This window comes from Pocillopora verrucosa, chromosome 11 (genome assembly GCF_036669915.1).
Source record: "Pocillopora verrucosa isolate sample1 chromosome 11, ASM3666991v2, whole genome shotgun sequence".
Taxonomy (NCBI): domain Eukaryota; kingdom Metazoa; phylum Cnidaria; class Anthozoa; order Scleractinia; family Pocilloporidae; genus Pocillopora; species Pocillopora verrucosa.
Window position 1 is genome coordinate 4,513,820 of NC_089322.1, and position 18,037 is coordinate 4,531,856.

At 37.8% G+C, this 18,037-nt stretch overlaps 1 protein-coding gene and 2 pseudogenes across 1 annotated transcript; all 3 read left to right on the plus strand.

Moving 5' to 3' along the window:
* The first annotated feature begins 5,239 nt into the window (after window positions 1-5,239).
* On the plus strand, window positions 5,240-7,812 carry LOC131786715 (collagen alpha-2(V) chain-like; annotated as a pseudogene).
* A 3,820-nt stretch (window positions 7,813-11,632) lies between these two features.
* On the plus strand, window positions 11,633-14,081 carry LOC136284246 (uncharacterized). The gene is made up of 3 exons (XM_066174098.1): window positions 11,633-11,947; window positions 12,707-12,740; window positions 13,387-14,081. Exons 1-3 carry the CDS (start codon window positions 11,633-11,635, stop codon window positions 14,079-14,081), a joined length of 1,044 nt encoding a protein of 347 aa, XP_066030195.1.
* Window positions 14,082-15,306: 1,225 nt separating this feature from the next.
* LOC136284097 (uncharacterized) lies at window positions 15,307-17,737 on the plus strand (annotated as a pseudogene).
* Window positions 17,738-18,037: the final 300 nt, after the last annotated feature.

Genomic DNA, 18,037 nt, shown 5'->3' on the forward strand with positions numbered 1-18,037 from the left:
CAGTGAGGAAAGTCTCGTTTGGTCTGGCAAAACTGACTCTTTGCTTTCCTGTTCTGCTTTGTGTGGGCGGGAAACTTCTTGCAGAAGAGCAAACTTTTTAGAAAACCAAAGACTTTGTCACCTTCTTCGCGGCGAAATGCAAACAAGTTCAGCAGCTGGGCATCTTTACCAGCGAGATGGTTCTATATATTTAACAAAGGTATTTGCCATTGATGATATGTTGCAGTTTTAAGATGATAACTCAAAACACGATAATTTTAGCACTACCACCAACAAGTTCAACCCTCCTTCCTTCCCACCAAAGGGGAGGTTTCTTCACAGCGATCATGTTTACTTTCACCATCCTTTCACGAGAAAAACATTACGCAAAATGTAATTTTTGTTTAGGAAAAACTATGAACGTAACAGGACTTTGGCGTTTTATTTACATTGCTCTGTAAGTCCAAAGAAAGAGAAATATCTCTAAAGATCGACGTAAATAAATTGAGATGAGTATTCGTTTCAAGCGTTAACCCTACGTCAGCTTTAAAAACTCTTTACGGTGACAGGTTTACATTAACGACTCAGTTGATAACACCAAAATATCTTGTGATACCCCCCACACGCGCAGCACCACAGTTTCCTCAGAAAGCATGCATGATCAAAGGAAGTTCATTCAATATCAGTTTCTCTATTCAAACACCCATAAAACGTTCGGTTAAAAGCGGAAGCCAAAAGTGTAAAGATACACTGTGTGCCAATGGGCCTTAAGGAATTCTTTGAAGATGCACATGGCATGAAGTATGGATGTTAATTGAGATGTTTTGTCTAACGCCAATACAGGTTGACCTACCAAAAAAATCCGGCTCATCCCAAGGTAAGACGGAGACGCAAATTGTTTGAATTGGTAACTATAACACTGATGTAAACTATCATTTAGCATTATCAACTGAGTTAATACCGTAAATTGGCCACCGTAAAGAGTTTCAAAGCCAGTTCGCAACGTCAGCTTTGAAACTCTATACAGTGGCCAATTTACGTTATCAATTTAGTTGATATTCCCAAATTACCCTTTTATACGCTCCCACCGACGTGGCACCATTAGGAAATATTTATGAAACCTAGTTTTAATCATTAAACATCTTATCATCCTCTCTCTAAATTTCTTGGACCAGGTCAAACCACTCCTTTACACTCTGGTTCAACCCGGCATTCAATTGGAAACTCGTGCCAGACCCTCCTCAGGAAATATCCCACTTCCCCTTCGGGTGTTTATTGGATTAATCCAAGTGGTGGATCTCAGGCCAATCCTTTCAAGGCTTACTGTGACATGGAAACTGATGGAGGAGGTTGGACTCTTTTATGGAGTTATTCCTTCACTAACTACAGTCATTTTAGGCGTAAATCAAATGCGATCACTCCGAGGCCAAATTGGCCGGTGAGATCTGAAGCGGATGTTCCTATCTCCACAACTCCTCCATTAAATGAAACAGACTACAACGCCATGAACTTTTCACTCTGGAGACAACTCGGCAGACAGGTCCTCATCAAAAGCAACATAAACAATTGGCTGGTGTGTGATCCGGGAAGTGGCAGCTTGGTTGATTGGCAGGAAGGTGGCGTCAACTGTACGATAATTAAACAGGTGCCGGATGATCCGAGTAACACGTTGGTTCATTCCCTTTTTTTTCCAAACAAGTTGCCCCAAAGCTATGGACCGCTGTTCTCCATGAGTGGGCCGTGGAACACCGTGTACTACTATTTTGATGGCTCTACCATGAACCATTTTCCTACCCATGATCGTTCCGGAACAAATTCGCCCAACCAAATGACAAATGTTGTAAATCCATATGGTAATATTTTTATTCGAGGCTTATAGCCAAGGCAGACTGTAGCAAATTAATTCTCACACACAGAACGTCCAAGGGCCGACTACTTTCTTTGTAAATATGAATACATTACCCAAGTGATAAGAATCGATGAAATGATCAGCTGTCTTATTCTATGTTGCACCAAATTCTGATATGCTCATAGCAGCGAAAAGTAAGAATTTTTCAATAAATCTTAAAGCTGACGTTTTAGGCATTTTTTATGGTTAAACGAACACAAGCGAAGTGTTGGCTACGTTCATCATGTAAAATCAACTGATTGTCTCCCTGGATTCCTTTTTTTAGTGCAATTTTCAATTGGGCGTCGATGTTTATCCACGATTGCTTTGTTTGTTTACAGACGATTCCCAGTAACTTGAGACTCTAGGAGAAACTGAAAAATACTCTAATTACCTTGAAACAAAAGTGAACAGCTAGAAATAAGAAGAAAGTAGGGAGTGGGGAGGGAGAGGCAATATCATGCAATCATGCAAAGGCATGTAAAATCCAGGTATAAACCAATCCTAAGGCGAAATTCCTTTCGTGAAGGCGTTGAGGAAAAATTCTTAATAGATATTCCAGTGTATGTACACAATCAGGAACCAGTGAAACACATCGTTAAGTCCAATAACTGAATAAAAACTGACAACCTGAAAGAGAGAGGTTTTAACTTTGTGGCCTTGTGGCATCATTTGAAAAGGCCACCTCTGGGCATGCTCTAAACTTAGATGACTCGGTGGGAACCCAGGCTGGGCAGTGCATCGACCAGCCTAAACAGTGGTAGTACCGTAAAAAGTGTTGTGGTGGTAAGGGGTGAAATGGAATGTTCGCTATGTTCAATTGTTGGCATTTTAAGCAAAGTAAGTACTGGCGATAATGTTAGTCTTGGAAAGTGAGATAAGGACATGTAATATTATTTAAGGGCATTTTATGTACACTTAGTAACGTATAGTGTTGTAAATAAAGTTGGAAAAGTAGTAGTTAAAATTTTGACTTCAGTATGAAGGGATCGAATGAAAAGCGGCGGAAGTTAATAAAGATGTAATGCACTGTGATTAATGTATCCTTAAGACGCCAGTCATTACTATCGCCGGGGGTGAGAAGATGTTTGGTTGATTAACGATAAAATTCATTGGATCCCTAATAAGGCTCTGGAATGTTCCTATGATCCCCCTAATTGACAGTTAATTGGCAGCCAATTCTTTTTATAGTCCTTCCTTTAGACTCTTTCTTGCTGTGCCATTCAGTTTTGACCCCACGGAGAAAGAGAATTGGTTAAACCACCTGCAAAATTGGCTGACATCAACTGTCAGGTCATCAATCACGTGACTGACACGTGCAAAGATACACCGGCATTCTCATTTTTTGAACGGATAGTAAACTGTGGACCGATTTTCAAAACCGTCAACCCGTACTATTATTTTAACGGTTCCACAGGGCGTAACTGGCCTGTCCATGATCAAGGAGCATTTCATTTGTTAAATTAGTTTATGAAAGTTAGTTGTTCTGTGATGAGCACCTGTTTCCGTTATACTTATATTTCTTATAGCACATTTACTCAGGGAAGGGTATACAAAACAGTCATAAGAAAAATTCAAGTGAAACGAATTTATATTACTTGATTAGTTTTTCTTGCTAAAACAGCTGGTAAAGACACAGAGAATGCCCAACCACTGATTATTTTTTAATAAATCAGCAATAACAAGATAGTACATGTCCTTGAAAATACTATCAAATAAAATAATTATTATAATTTGATTAAATTGATTTTATGTAAATAAAACGTTGTCTGGTCTTGTCAACAGCGTAAACCTTTTCGTAATAGGGATTGATCGCGATCTTTAAGGCAGGTCACTGTAGATTCTCGCTTCCTCATATTCAAATCATTCATTGACGAACCTAAGATTTTTCTCGTATCACAAAATTACCACTTGACTCTCCTCCGCGAATATTCTGACAGAACGTTACAATTTAATCAATATACTTGCCGCTGTTCCCTAGGGCAAAATCCTTGTTTTTCGGACTGTATATTTAATTTTTAAAAATTTTTGCGATGTTATTGTTTCTACTTTATCAGACTTTATTAAACAAACAAAAGACATCAAGAAAAAAAAGCCGAACGAAAAGCAAAATAGAAATCATTAAAAATCACAGGGAGGGATCCTTTCATTTTTCTAGCAAATTCTCGGCACTATTTGGTATCTGTACATTTAGCCTGCCCTTTTTAGCACGTTTTATAACTGTAGCCAACAATCTGCAACATCATCAAACTTGTAAATGATCCAATTCTCTCGCTGAATTATGCAAGCCTTGCTATTTTATTTCCATTCAGGAAAGTAACTCCTCTTTGCCAGGTGTTTAATACAAAAGGCTGTGTTTTCATGATCAGTTTTAATTTTGTCTCTTACCAATTTTCTTTTTTTCAGCCTTCCGGTATTTCCATATTCTGTTTACCTAAAAGTCATGATAATTGCATTATAAACCTGCAAGACTTGTGCATTTCATTTAAAATGTCAAAATAGAGTTGTGGAGTAATTGGAAACGTGTTGTTAAGAAAACAAAATGTCAAAGCTGTATTGCTGTATCCAAATAGAAAAATAGAACGGTCAAGCGAAGATCACGGAATCATTATTTGCTAAGGGAATTTTATGCAAAGTTACTTTTTCTTCTTTACTGCTTTAAAATTTCATCCAATAAATCCTAAGGCTATGGACCGTTATTCTCTTGGAGCATGCGCTGAAGCGGGTCTTGCTATCAATTGGATAGTTGCCCTGGAGATCATTGGCTTACACGTGATGCTAGTGGAGAGTCGAGCTCAACCAAGTGAAAAATGATTGTTCGATCTTGAAAAAATTATCAAACATGTATTAATATATGTAATAAATGTAATAAATAAAAGGAAAAATATCAGGTTGAAAGGACTGGTTAACAAATAACATATTAAATCATCTCTACAAAAGCAGGCCCTACTTTTTCATTTGCACTCAGAAAAGTACTTTTTCTTTGCCAGGTGTTTCAAACAAAAAAGATGTGTTTTCATCTCCAGTTTTAATTTTATCTCCCACCAATTCTTTTTGTTTTTAAATTTGCATTTTAAATTATTTTCTTCTTCGCTGAACTGTTTCATAAAAGAGCTTATCGCAACCTTTCCGGTATTTCCATATTCTGTTTACCTAGATATCGTGGTAATTGCATTATAAACCTGCAGGACTTTTGTTTTCATTTAAATGTCAAAATAGAGTTGTGGGGTAATTGGAAACTTATCGCTAAGAAAACAAAAGGTCAAAGCTGTATTATTATACTTAAATAGACAAATACAATTCAGACGAAGATCACGGAATCAATAATAAATTTACAATTGGTACTAACGGTGCAAACTTATACACAAAGGTTTGAGCGTGTCGCGCGCTGTTTTTGTTAAAATCAAAGGGTGGGTTAAAATTTCTCTCCCTTTCTGTCTTGTCAGACAATTTTGTCTGAAGGCAGGTAATTTATATGATCCATACATTTACTAATCATAAGTTTGTCCTAAGATTCTCTCGACAGATGTTTCCGCAGGTCGAGTACCTATTTTTAGTCGTCTTGTTCTCGGCGGCAAAGACAACTGAAGGAGCCGAAAATGGCGTTTTCTTTCAAATCAAAGAAAATACTTTTTTCAGCTACAGAGAAGAAAGCCTCTTTTGGTCTGGAGAAACTGATTCTTTGCTTTCCTGTTCGGTTTTGTGTGCGAGACAAGCTTCGTGCTGAAGTGCAAACTTTCTGGAAAACCCAGGACTTTGTTACCTTCTTGGCGGCGAAATGCAAACAAGTTCAGCAACTGAGCGGCTATTAAAGCGAGATGGCTCTTTCTATCTAACAAAGATATTTGGCATTGATGACATGGCATTTTTTTCGGTGACACTATCCGATAATGTACACCTTATCACGAACAAGTTCGTACTAGCAGATAAAACTAGTACCGTTAAAATAAAAGGACAAATTTTGTTTCGTCTGCTACATCCGCACTAAAAATTTTAAAGCCGTCAAATTCCGTCAGCGGCCGATCTATTCATCAGACCAGCCAGCATAGTTTGCCAAGGGGTTTCACCCCCAATCTGCGCTTGTAAAATGTTTATGATGATTTGCCAAATTAAACAATTGCCAAAATAAACAATTTTTTCGCTAGTGCGGAATGGCCTTAATCCTCTTTCCTAGCTGCAGTACGGAGATTTTTTGACAACGATAATGATAACTACTATGATCATTTTATAAAACAAGAACACCGCAAACTTTTTGACTTAGCTCATCAGATCTACGTAAGAGACTTGGTCGGACGTTTAAAGTAATTTGCGCTTTAGCAGGAAAAAAGCTGAAACATGAGAGGACATTTGTGGAGGGACGCGAATGAGTTGAGATGAGACCTTATAAGAAAAAGTTAAGACGACAAGACCCACAGAAGCTCGTCTTAGCATCAAGATCATAATTTAAAACTTTATGAAACGTTCAGTTTTAAGCAGAAGCCACCAACAACTGAAATAAGACCACAGTCGCCCGGTGAACCTTCAACAATTTCGTACATATGCGCATGACACAAAGTACGGATACTAACTATAAATGTCTTGTTTAACTCCAATTCAGGTTCACCTTGCTGAAAGAGCTGATTCACCCCGAGGTGAGAGTTACGAATTCAGTATTATTAACGTAAGTAACCCGAGCGCTAATGTAAATTACTACCCATAGCTATTGGATAAATCTTGATGCACCAAGATAAACTTGGATCTTTTATAATTTTCAATTTCTTCATTTCCACCACGTTTTGGTGTCCTCCATGTTCTTCCCTCTTCCATTATCCCTCCTGGCCTATTGCTGCCAATTTTAGTTGTTTTTTTTTTGCGCTGAATACTTTTTCCTTATTTTCTATTGTCATTAAAATAAAACACAAAAATTGGGACACTTACACAGCTACTTAGAAAGGTTTCGAATGTCCTTGTGGTCGTTCGTTCACCTATTGGATCATTTATTTACGAGGTTAATGTTGAGGAAATGATTGAGTTTGAATCCTAATTGTCTGAAACAGCTCAACGGAATTAAAAAAAAAAAACAAAAAAGAAAGAAAAAATCCAAGTTAGAACGCATGCCAAAAAACATTGGGCCGGTGTGTAAGTCTAGATCCTTTTAAATTGCTCAGTAACATAATATTGGTTCTTGTTTGATGTTCGTGACTGAATTTAGGTCGCCAGCTCTATTTTCCCTTACAAGGCTCTAGCACATACAAAAAATACTTTACTAGACTCACTTTCAATTTTCAACTTTATGGCTATAGAGCAAAACACTTCTCTACCCGCTGGTTCTAACCAGCACTCAGCAGTAACCTCATGCCAGACTCTCCTCAAACAGTCTCCTGCAACGTCCACTGGTGTTTATTGGATCGATCCTGATGGTGGATCCAAGGCCAACGCTTTCAAGGCTTACTGTGACATGGATACGAATGGAGGGGGCTGGACTACATTTTAACGATGATTCAAATGCGATCACTCCTAGGCCAAATTGGCCGGTCAAAAATGAAGGGAATGTTCCAATCTCCACAATTTCTCCATTAAATGACACAGACTACAATGCCATGAACTTCTCACTCTGGAAAACACTCGGTAGACAGATCCTCATCAAAAGCGACATAAACAACTGGCTGTTGTGTCATCCGGCAGATGGCAGCCTGGTTGATTGGCAGAAAGGTGACGTCAACTGTACAATCACCAAATACGTGGCTGACCCAAGAGCATCAGCTTCGGCGCCTTCCAAGTTTTCACCATATATCAACTATGGACCAATGTTCCATTCGAGTGGGCGCTGGAACAGCTCCTTTTATTATTTCAATAGTTACACGTGCAAATATTGGCCTACCCATGATCCTTGTGGAAAAAATAGGCCAAACCAAAAGATAAATGTTCTTGATCCACACGGTAACATTTATATTCGAGCTGAGTAGCAAAGACAGACAATGAGAAATCTTTACGCACGTATCATCTAGAGGACCTTGAGGGTATTAAACTGATAGAACTCTAAATTCTTCTATCGTAATTACTGAGAAAACCGCATCAGAAGAGAGAATTTTGGATCAGATCTTGGAGGCTGAAGGTCCAAGCTTGGTTCACTCTCGTAAGTTGACAGCAAGCAAGACACCAGTTACGCTCATCGTGTGAGGTCGGGGGATTATCTTTCAGAATTTTACTTTCCCATGGAACTTTCGATAATTCAAATCACTTCGCGAAACTTTGACTTGATTAGGTTCCAATTTCTTCTTTGTTGTTGTACAACAAAATTTAAGCTCTCAATGTTTTTAATAATGGCTACTTTTACCACTGATGTTTACAAAACTCGTACCAACCACTAAACCAGATAGTGCAATCAGCTAGGGCAATTTTTAGAATAAAATGAATAAATAAGATTCATTTAAGGAAGCCTGGATCAGTTACCCCATTAAATAATTGTCGCCACAGTTTTTTTTTCATATTTCCATGGAAAGGCCGGGAGTAATGAGTAATGAGTAACGGGTTGAATAATGAGCATTAATTGATAGTAAAAACATATAACGAAGTTTGAAAATGGTATTCTGCGTGGAAACTTAGTTTGTATTTTAGACTAGTTACCTTCGAAATGCTAATAAAAACAACTTGTATTCCATGTTAAGACCATAGTGTGGTACGCTTTTCTTGATGATGAAAATGCTTTTCAAAGTGAAAAGGCTGACTCTATATTGACTTGTGCTCGAATGTATAGGAGAGAAGCTGCTTGTAAAGAAGCAAATTTCTTGGCGAACAAAACCACCCATTCGCTTTTTGACGAAGGACAACAGGCAAGAAAGGTGGAAATATTTGTAAAACGGGATGGTTCTTTCTATATAGAAAAGGTATTTCTAGAATTTTGTAGATTTTACAGATTAATATAAGTTGTGTTACCATTTCTTTCTTTACTCCCTGCGATTACAAAGGAGTGGAGTGAGAGCCGGATGTTTTGGGTAGTTTTATGCAATGGCAATTTTTTATACAACTTGTTCATGTTTCAATTTAGTTTTCACTGTCCTTTTCATTAAGTAGGAAATAAAATTTTTCTCATGTCCGTAATGTCACACAGCCGCTGTAACCTGATCAATAAAAGATCCTTAAAAGATGGGAGTCGGCATGTTTTATCGAGTCCGTTTTGTAATTATGTTTATTTTACATCTGTATCAATACATTTTCAAGTTTCGGTTGCCTCAAAAAAATACTTCTCTTTTCATGTTGTGCCCGTCTACTCTGAATCAGATTACTTAAAATGACCCTTGGACAATTTTCCAACTATTGACTAAAACATTAGACGAGAGAACGGCAGAAAAGGAAAGGTGATAAAATTTAAGTTTAAAAATGAATATCTTTAAGACAAAAAACCCCTTCCCTCAGCTTTTACAGTCATTAAACAGAAAACTCAAATCTTAAGTTGATGAGGATCAGGTCATCAGGGCAAACATTTTGAAAAAGTGATCAGAGACAAGACTTCTTTTTGCTCGTCTTTTTAATCGAAAGTGAATACCTACTTTTTTTCAAATAAATGTACAAATTTAAGTGTAGCTTGCAAACTACGAATATGAGTGAAAGTTTCTTACTCAAGCGAAAGCCTGTCTGCTTTTGGCTCACTTAATAGGTTACCTTTCAAACTGGCCTGTTTGGTTTAATAGGTATATGCATGTTCCTGTCTCCGCAACCCCTTCATTAAATGAAACAGACTACAACGCCGTGAACTTCTCACTCAGGAAAAACTCGGCAGACAGATCCTCATCAAGAGCAACATAAACAACTGGCTGGTGTGTGATCCGAGAAATGGCAGCGTGGTAGATTGGCAGGAAGGTGATATCAACTGTTCGATCATCAAACACGTGACTGGCCCAAGTCACGAGTTTGTCCCATCGAGGTTTTCACCGAATCAAAACAATAGCTATGGGCCGCTGCTTTGCATGACCAAACGCTATAACAGCACTAACTATTATTTTGATGGTCACACTGAAAACCATAGGCCTACCCATGATCCTCTCGGAGGAAATAGTCCTAACCAAAAGAAAAATGTTGCAAATCCACATGGTAACATTTTCATTCGAGTCGAGTAGGAAAGACAGACTCTAACAAATTTCTACTCAAATTACTTCAGAAGTAATTAACTTCTCACAATATCAATACCATATCCACCAGAAAAGTTATTAAAATGAACGAACCTATCAGCAAAAGGGTATCATTTTGATATTTCTCTTTATTCTTTAAACTACTTTACTGTACAAGAGCACAGAAGCCAAAAATGAGAAATTTGAATCACATCTTGGAGGCTTGAGTGATAAGATGATGGCCCCACATCTGCTAAGGGAATTTTATGCTAAGTTACTTTTTCTCTTTTATTACTTTAAAATTTCACCCAACAAATCCCAAGGCTATGGACCGCCATTCTCTCGGAGCATGCGCTGAAGTAGGTCTTACTTTTAATTTGATAGTTGCTCTGGAGATTATTGGCTTACACGTGATCCTAGTGGAAGAGTCGAGCCTAAGCAACTGAAAAATGATTGTTTGATCTTGAAAAAATTATCAAACATGTATTTATGTAAAAAATAATAATGATAATGATAATGATAAGGAATTTATATAGCGCTCAAACTTTAAACAATATTCAGAAGCGCTTTACATAAGTTAAAGTTCTATACTAATTAAAACTAAAATATTCAAAGGCAATAAACATTAGATCTATCAAAACAAACTAAAAGCTTTCCTAAATAAAAATTTTTTAAGTTGCTTTTTAAAAACGGTAAGGCTACTACTTGTAGCCTACTACTACTTGTAAGAAATAAAAGGAAAAATATCAGTTTGAAAGGACTGGTTAACAAATAACATGTTAAATAATTTCTACAAATACAGGCCTACCTTTCCATTTGCACTCAAAAAAGTACTTTTTCTTTGCCAGGTGTTTCAAACATAAAAGATGTGTTTTCATGTCCAGTTTTAATTTAATCTCCCACCAACTCTTTTTATTTTCAACTTTGCATTTTAAATTATTTTCTTCTTCACTGAACTGTTTCATAAAAGAGCTGATCGCAACCTTTCCAGTATTTCCATATTCTTTTTACCTAGAAGTCGTGATAATTGCATTATAAACCTGCAGGACTTGTGTTTGCATTTAAATGCCAAAACAGAGCTGTATTATTATACTTAAATAGAAAAATAGACTTTCAGACGAAGATCACGGAATGAATAACTTTACAATTGGTTCAAACGGTGCAAACTTATTCACAAAGGTATGAGCGGGTCGCGCAGTTTTTTTTATTAAAATCAACGGGTGGGTTGAAAATTTCTCTCCTTTTCTGTCTTGTCTGACTATATTGTCTATAGGCAGGTGATTTATATGTTCCATACATTTACTAATCATAAGTTTGTCCTTAGATTCTCTCGACAGGACTTTTGTTTTCAATTAAATGTCAAAATAGAGTTGTGGGGTAATTGGAAACTTATCGCTAAGAAAACAAGGTCAAGGTCTGTATTATTATATATACTTAAATAGACAAATACAATTCAGACGAAGATCACGGAATCAATAATAAATTTACAATTGGTACTAACGGTGCAAACTTATACACAAAGGTTTGAGCGTGTCGCGCGCTGTTTTTGTTAAAATCAAAGGGTGGGTTAAAATTTCTCTCCCTTTCTGTCTTGTCAGACAATTTTGTCTGAAGGCAGGTAATTTATATGATCCATACATTTACTAATCATAAGTTTGTCCTAAGATTCTCTCGACAGATGTTTCTGCAAGTCGAGTACCTGTTTGTAGTCGTCTTGTTCTCGGCGGCAAAGACAACTGAAGGAGCCGAAAATGGCGTTTTCTTTCAAATCAAAGAAAACACTTTTTTCAGCTACAGAGACAAAAGCCTCTTTTGGTCTGGAGAAACTGATTCTTTGCTTTCCTGTTCGGTTTTGTGTGCGAGACAAACTTCGTGCAGAAGTGCAAACTTTCTGGAAAACCCAGGACTTTGTTACCTTCTTCGCGGCGAAATGGAAACAAGTTCAGTAACTGAGCGACTTTTACAGCGAGATGGCTCTTTCTATCTGACAAAGGTATTTGGCGTTGATGACATACCATGTTTTTTGGTGACAACTTCCGATAATGTACACTTTATCACGAACAAGTTTAAGGGCCTTCCCGCACTAGTAGACAAAATTAGAATTGCCCGGTTAAAATGAAAGGACAAATTTTGTCATGACAAATTTTTGTTCCGTCTGTTATATATAAAAGCTGTCAAATTCCGTCAACGCCCGATCTATTCATAAGACCAGCCAGCATAGTTTGCCGAGGATTTAACCTGTTTGTTTATGATGATTGGAAATTTGTCAAAATAAACCGTGACGTTTTCGCTAGTGCGGAATGGCCTTAATTTTCTTTCCTAGCTGATGTACGATAGAGATTTTTTGAAAGCGATAAAGATAAATGCTACGATCATTTCACGAAACAAAAACAAACTCCGCAAACTTTTTGATTTAGCTCATCAGATCTACGTAAGAGACTTGATCGGGCGTTTAAAGTAATTTGCGCTTCAGCAGGAAAAAAGCTGAAACATGAGAGGACATTTGTGGAGGAACGTGAATGAATTGAGATGAGACCTTATAGGAATGGTTGAGACGACAAGACCCACAGAAGCTTGTCTTAACATCAAGACCATAATTTAAAACTTTATGAAACGTTCAATTATAAACAGAAGCCACTAACAACTGAAATAAGACCACAGTCGCCCGGTGAGCCTTCAACAATTTCGTACATATGCACATAACACGAAGTGCGGATACTAACTATAAATGTCTTGTTTAACTCCAATTTAGATCGACCTTCCAGAAAGAACTGACTTACCCCAAGGTGAGAGTTAGGAATTCAGTTTTATTAAGATCAGTAACCCGAGCACTAATGTAAATTACCACCCATAGCTATTGGATAAACCTTGATGCACCAAGACAAACTTGAACTTTATAATTTTCAATTTCTTCATTTCTACCACGTTTTGGTGTCCTCCATGTTCTTCCCCTCTTCCATTATCCTTCCTGGCCTATTGCTACCAATTTTAATTTTTTTTTTTGCACTGAATACTTTTTCCTTAATTTCGATTGTCATTAAATAAACACAAAAAAATCGGGACAGTTATACAGCTACGTAGAATGGTTTCGACTGTCTTAGTAGTTGTACGTTCACCAATAAAATCATTTATTTACAAGGTTGATAGTGAGGAAATGATTGAGTCTGAATCCTAATTGTCTGAGACAACTCAACGGAATTGTAAAAAAAAAAAGGAAAGATAAATCCAAGTTAGAACGCATGTCAGGAAACGTTGGGCCGGTGTTTAAGTTTAGATCCTTTTAAATTGCTCAGTAACATAAAATTAGTTCAGTCTTGTCTGATACTCGTAACTGAATTTAGGTTGCCAGCTCTATTTTCCCTTACATGGCTTTAGTAAACATAGAGGATACTTCAGTAGACTCACTTTCAATTTTCAATTCTATGACTGTAGAGCAAAACATCTCTCTACCCCCTGGTTCTAACCAGGACTCAGCAGTAACCTCGTGCCAGACTCTCCTCAAACAGTCTCCCGCTACGTCTACGGGTGTTTATTGGATCGATCCTGATGGAGGATCCAAGGCCAACGCTTTCAAGGCTTATTGTGACATGGAAACGAATGGAGGGGGCTGGACATTAGTATGGAGCTATTCCTTTACTAACTACACTCATTTTAACGATGATTCAAATGCGATCACTCCTAGTCCAAATTGGCCGGCCAAAAATGAAGTGAATGTTCCTGTCTCCACAATTTCTCCATTAAATGAAACAGACTACAATGCTATGAACTTCTCACTCTGGAACAAACTTGGTAGACAGTTCCTCATCAAAAGCAACATAAACAACTGGCTGGTGTGTCAACCGATAACTGGCAGCCTGGTTGATTGGCAGAAAGGTGACGTCAACTGTACAATCACCAAATACGTGGCTGATCCTAGAGAATCAGCTTCGGCGCCTTCCAAGTTTTCACCATATATCAACTATGGACCAATGTTCCATTCGAGTGGGCGCTGGGATAGCAACTTTTATTATTTTAATGGTTACACGGGCAAAAATTGGCCTACCCACGATCCTTGTGGAAGAAATGAGCCCAACCAAAAGAAAAATGTTCTTGATCCACACGGTAACATTTTTATTCGAGCCGAGTAGCAAAGATAGACAATGACAAACCTTTACACACGTATCTTCCAGAGCTGGTTAACTTATCTGCACAAAATCACTACATTACTTTGAAAACGTGCGACGAGAATCATCTGTAGGACCTTGAGGGCATTAAACTGATACAACGCTAAATTCTTCTATCGTAATTACTGAGAAAACCCCATCAGAAGGGAGAATTTCGGATCAGATCTTGGAGGCTGAAGGTGCAAGCTTGTTTCACTCTCGTAAGATGACAACAGGCAAAGCACCAGTTACACTCATCATAAGAGATCGGGGGATTATCTTTCAGAATTTTACTTTCCAATGGAAGTTTAGAGAATTCAAATCACTTCGCGAAACTTTGACTTGATTAGGTGCTAGTTTCTTCTTTATTGTTGTACAACAAAATTTAAGCTCTCAGTGTTTTTAATCATGACTACTTTTGCCGCTGATGTTTACAAAACTCGTGCCAACCACTAAACCAGATAGTTGCAATCAGCTAGAGCAATTCTTAGAATAAAATGAGTAAATAAGATTCACTTAGGGAAGCCTGGATCAATTACCCCATTAAATAATTGTCGCCACGGGGTTTTTTTTCTTTTCATATTTCCATGGAAAGGCCAGGAGTAAAGGGGTTGAGTAATGAGCATTAATCAATAGTAAAAACATATAACGGAGTTTGAAAATGGTGTACTGCGTGGAAACTGAGTTTTCCTTTTTATGCTAACTACCTTCGAAATGCTAATAAAAACAACTTTTACTTCATGTTAAGACCATAGTTTTTTCTATTACTCATTCTGCATTTATAAACCTTAATTGATATATTTCAGGAGCTTTCCAAAACCACTTTCAGTTTTTTTGGTAATTGAGTACAGCCACCTGATCAAATCAATTCTCGTTAGATTTCTGGTTATTATTACAGGTGTTTTTGCCTTTTATGATTGTTTTCTTAGATTCATTCGATAAAAAAAGGCAAATTAAAGCTGATCTTTATTTCAAGGTTTTGAACCACGCGTTCTGAACTTCTGAACACTCAATCTTTTTTCCCAAAAACTCGCACACCCATACTTTCTCCGATCCCCGAGAGAATGATAAGTATTAACAAATAAAAAAGACCATAAAATCCTTTTATGTTGTACTCGAATGCATTGCGTTTATTTTTGTTTGACAAACAAAACTCGATAAAATGACAAGGAGTAAAGATCTGCTCCCAATGTTACTTTTCCCATCGATGATGGCTTTAAAATTTGTGAGTAACTTCTCTTCAAAGTTTTGCAATATGTTAAGCAATAATCCAACAGGGTCCTCCTACTTTGACTGTTCTTCCTTATGTTATCATATTTTAATTTCCTTTCTTGCAGATCTTTCCTTGGGACATATTTGCTCTCATATGGGCTTTTTTGGTAACACCTAAGATATCTGCAGAGGAAGATCGGGGCATGTTCTTTCGCATAGAAGAAAACGCTTGTCTCGTCGATGAAAATGCTCTTCAAAGTGAAAACGCTGACTCTTTATTGGCCTGTGTTCAAATGTGTAGGAGAGAGGCTTCTTGTAAAGGAGCAAATTTCCTGGCGAGCAAAGGCACCTGTTCGCTTTTTGGCGAAGGACAACAAGCAAAAAAGTTGGAGAGATTTGTAAAACGGGATGGTTCTTTCTATGTGAAAAAGGTATTTCGTAAATAAATATACTTTGCCGTTGCCATTTATTTTTTTATTCAGTGCGATCTCAACTGAATGAAACTTTCTTTGAGAGCCAGATATTTTAGGCAATGCTGTGCGGTTGTTGGTGTTGTTTTTTATTTTATTGTTTTCTTTCGCATGTTTATGTTTCAATTTGGTTTTCACAATCCTTTTCTTAAAGCTTGACTGGAAATTCTATGTTCTAGTGTCGGAAATGCCATATAGCCGGAAGACCGGATCAATAAAAGATAGATGTCGGCATGTTCTATCGTATCCATTTTGTAAATGTTTGTTATTAATTCTCATTAATTTACTTTGAAGTATTGGAAAAGAAAATTGCACCTGTCGCTTTCATCTGTATGTACCCTCTCAGGTAGCCTGAATCAAAGACTAATTTAAATGAACCGTGATAAAATTCCACAGCAAGCTAACAGTTTAAAAAATTATTAGAGAAAAAACCTAGAGCAAAAAAAGATGACCATAATTGAACTTCGTCGCGGTTCACAGGTTGTCTCTCCTGGAATATCTGGTCCACGAGGTATGTGATCATTTTCTATATTCACCATGTCTTCCTTGTACCCAAAAGGGCTCCGTGATTAAGACCTATTCTATGAATAGAAGTAAAGCTGTTCGAAAGAACTAATTGTACCACACACCTTTTAATGCACCGCAACGAAAAAGGGGTTGACGCATAAGGTCACTGTAGCAACGTTCCACCCTGTAATTGAGCTCTGTACTTTTGTAACGCAGGGCAAATTAGTCGACCCCATTCCATCAGGACAAAGCAGCAGAGTGCCCATGCCCAGAATTGCACGGTTCAACCTAACATTTAGCGGTAACCGCGAGCCAGACTCTCCTCAACCAATGTCCCACTTCGACTTCGGGTGTTTATTGGATTGGTCCTCATCGTGAATCCCCTGTCAACTTATTCATGGACATGGAGACTGATGGGGGAGGTTAACTTAAACGGTTCGAAGTTTTTCCTTTCCTATATATATCACCAATTAAACTAATTTTTATGATGGTTTAAATGCATATCAACCCGAAACTGTAAAAGAGGTGATACTAGTCAAATTTTTATACCCATTCGTACATGATTGTATTGTCGATGAATAGCCCGACTGTTGCCAGTATGGAAATAAATCCTACTTCTGATCACCAAACATGTTGTTATCGTCTTTCCGAAACATCTGTTACCCTGTAGGTCAAAGCATTCCCTTGCACTCTGGTTCAACCCAGCATTCAGCAGGACACTCGTGTCAGACTCTCCTCAGTAAATATCCTACTTTGATCTCTGGCGTTTATTAGATTGATCCTGATGGTGGATCCCAGGCCAACGCTTTCAAGGCTTACTGTGACATGGAGACTGATGGAGGAGGCTGGACACTGTGGAGCTATTCCTTCACTAATTATTGTCATTTTACGAGCAAATCAAATGCAATCACTCCGAGGCCAAATTGGCCGGTGAGACCCGACGTGGATGTTCCTATCTCCACAACTCCTCCATCAAATGAAACAGACTACAACGCCACAAACTTCTCACTCTGGAAACAACTCGGCAGACAGGTTCTCATCAAGAGCAACGTAAACAACTGGCTGGTGTGTCATCCGGGAAATGGCAGCTTGGTTGATTGGCAGGAAGGTGACGTCAACTGTAAGATAATTAAACTCGTGATTGACTCAAGCATATCATTTTCTTCTGCGCCTTCTGAGTTTTCGCCGAACCGAGCCTATGGACCGCTGTTCTTCCTGAGTACACCCTGGGGGAGCACTTCCTATTACTTTGATGGTTTTACAGGAAATCATTGGCCTACCCATGATCCTAGTGGAAGCAATAGGCCTACCCATGATCCTAGTGGAAGCAATAGGCCTACCCATGATGCTAGTGGAAGCAATAGGCCTACCCATGATCCTAGTGGAGGCAATAGGCCTAACCAAAAGAAGAATGTTGTTAATCCACATGGAAAAATTTTTGTTCGACCTTGAAAATATTAAAGATGCATTAGTATAGGAAATAAATGGCATAAATAGAAAGTTAAATATCACTTTGAAGTTCAAGCCGGCTGATGACTCGCAATTCAAATTTAGTGTTTTGTAAACATTTTTTCTTGAAAACGTTCAATACATATTACTTTTAAAAATATTCAGACTGAAATATTGACTTCGGCATCTACGTTATTATTTTGTTTCATCTCAAATGCGTTTGCGAGGCCGGTTGGTAACAATAATTTTGCTCTAGGACACACATTTTTAAACATTTACATTTTCATTTGTACTCAAAACATT

What these genes read in the sequence shown, in the direction of transcription:
- LOC136284246 (XM_066174098.1), top strand. Translation starts at nt 11,633, where the DNA reads ATGTTTCTGCAAGTCGAGTACCTGTTTGTAGTCGTCTTGTTCTCGGCG. An exon ending in GCTCTTTCTATCTGACAAAG is followed by an intron (nt 11,948 to 12,706) that starts GTATTTGGCGTT and finishes ACTCCAATTTAG; the next exon opens with ATCGACCTTCCAGAAAGAAC. An exon ending in AAGAACTGACTTACCCCAAG is followed by an intron (nt 12,741 to 13,386) that starts GTGAGAGTTAGG and finishes CTATGACTGTAG; the next exon opens with AGCAAAACATCTCTCTACCC.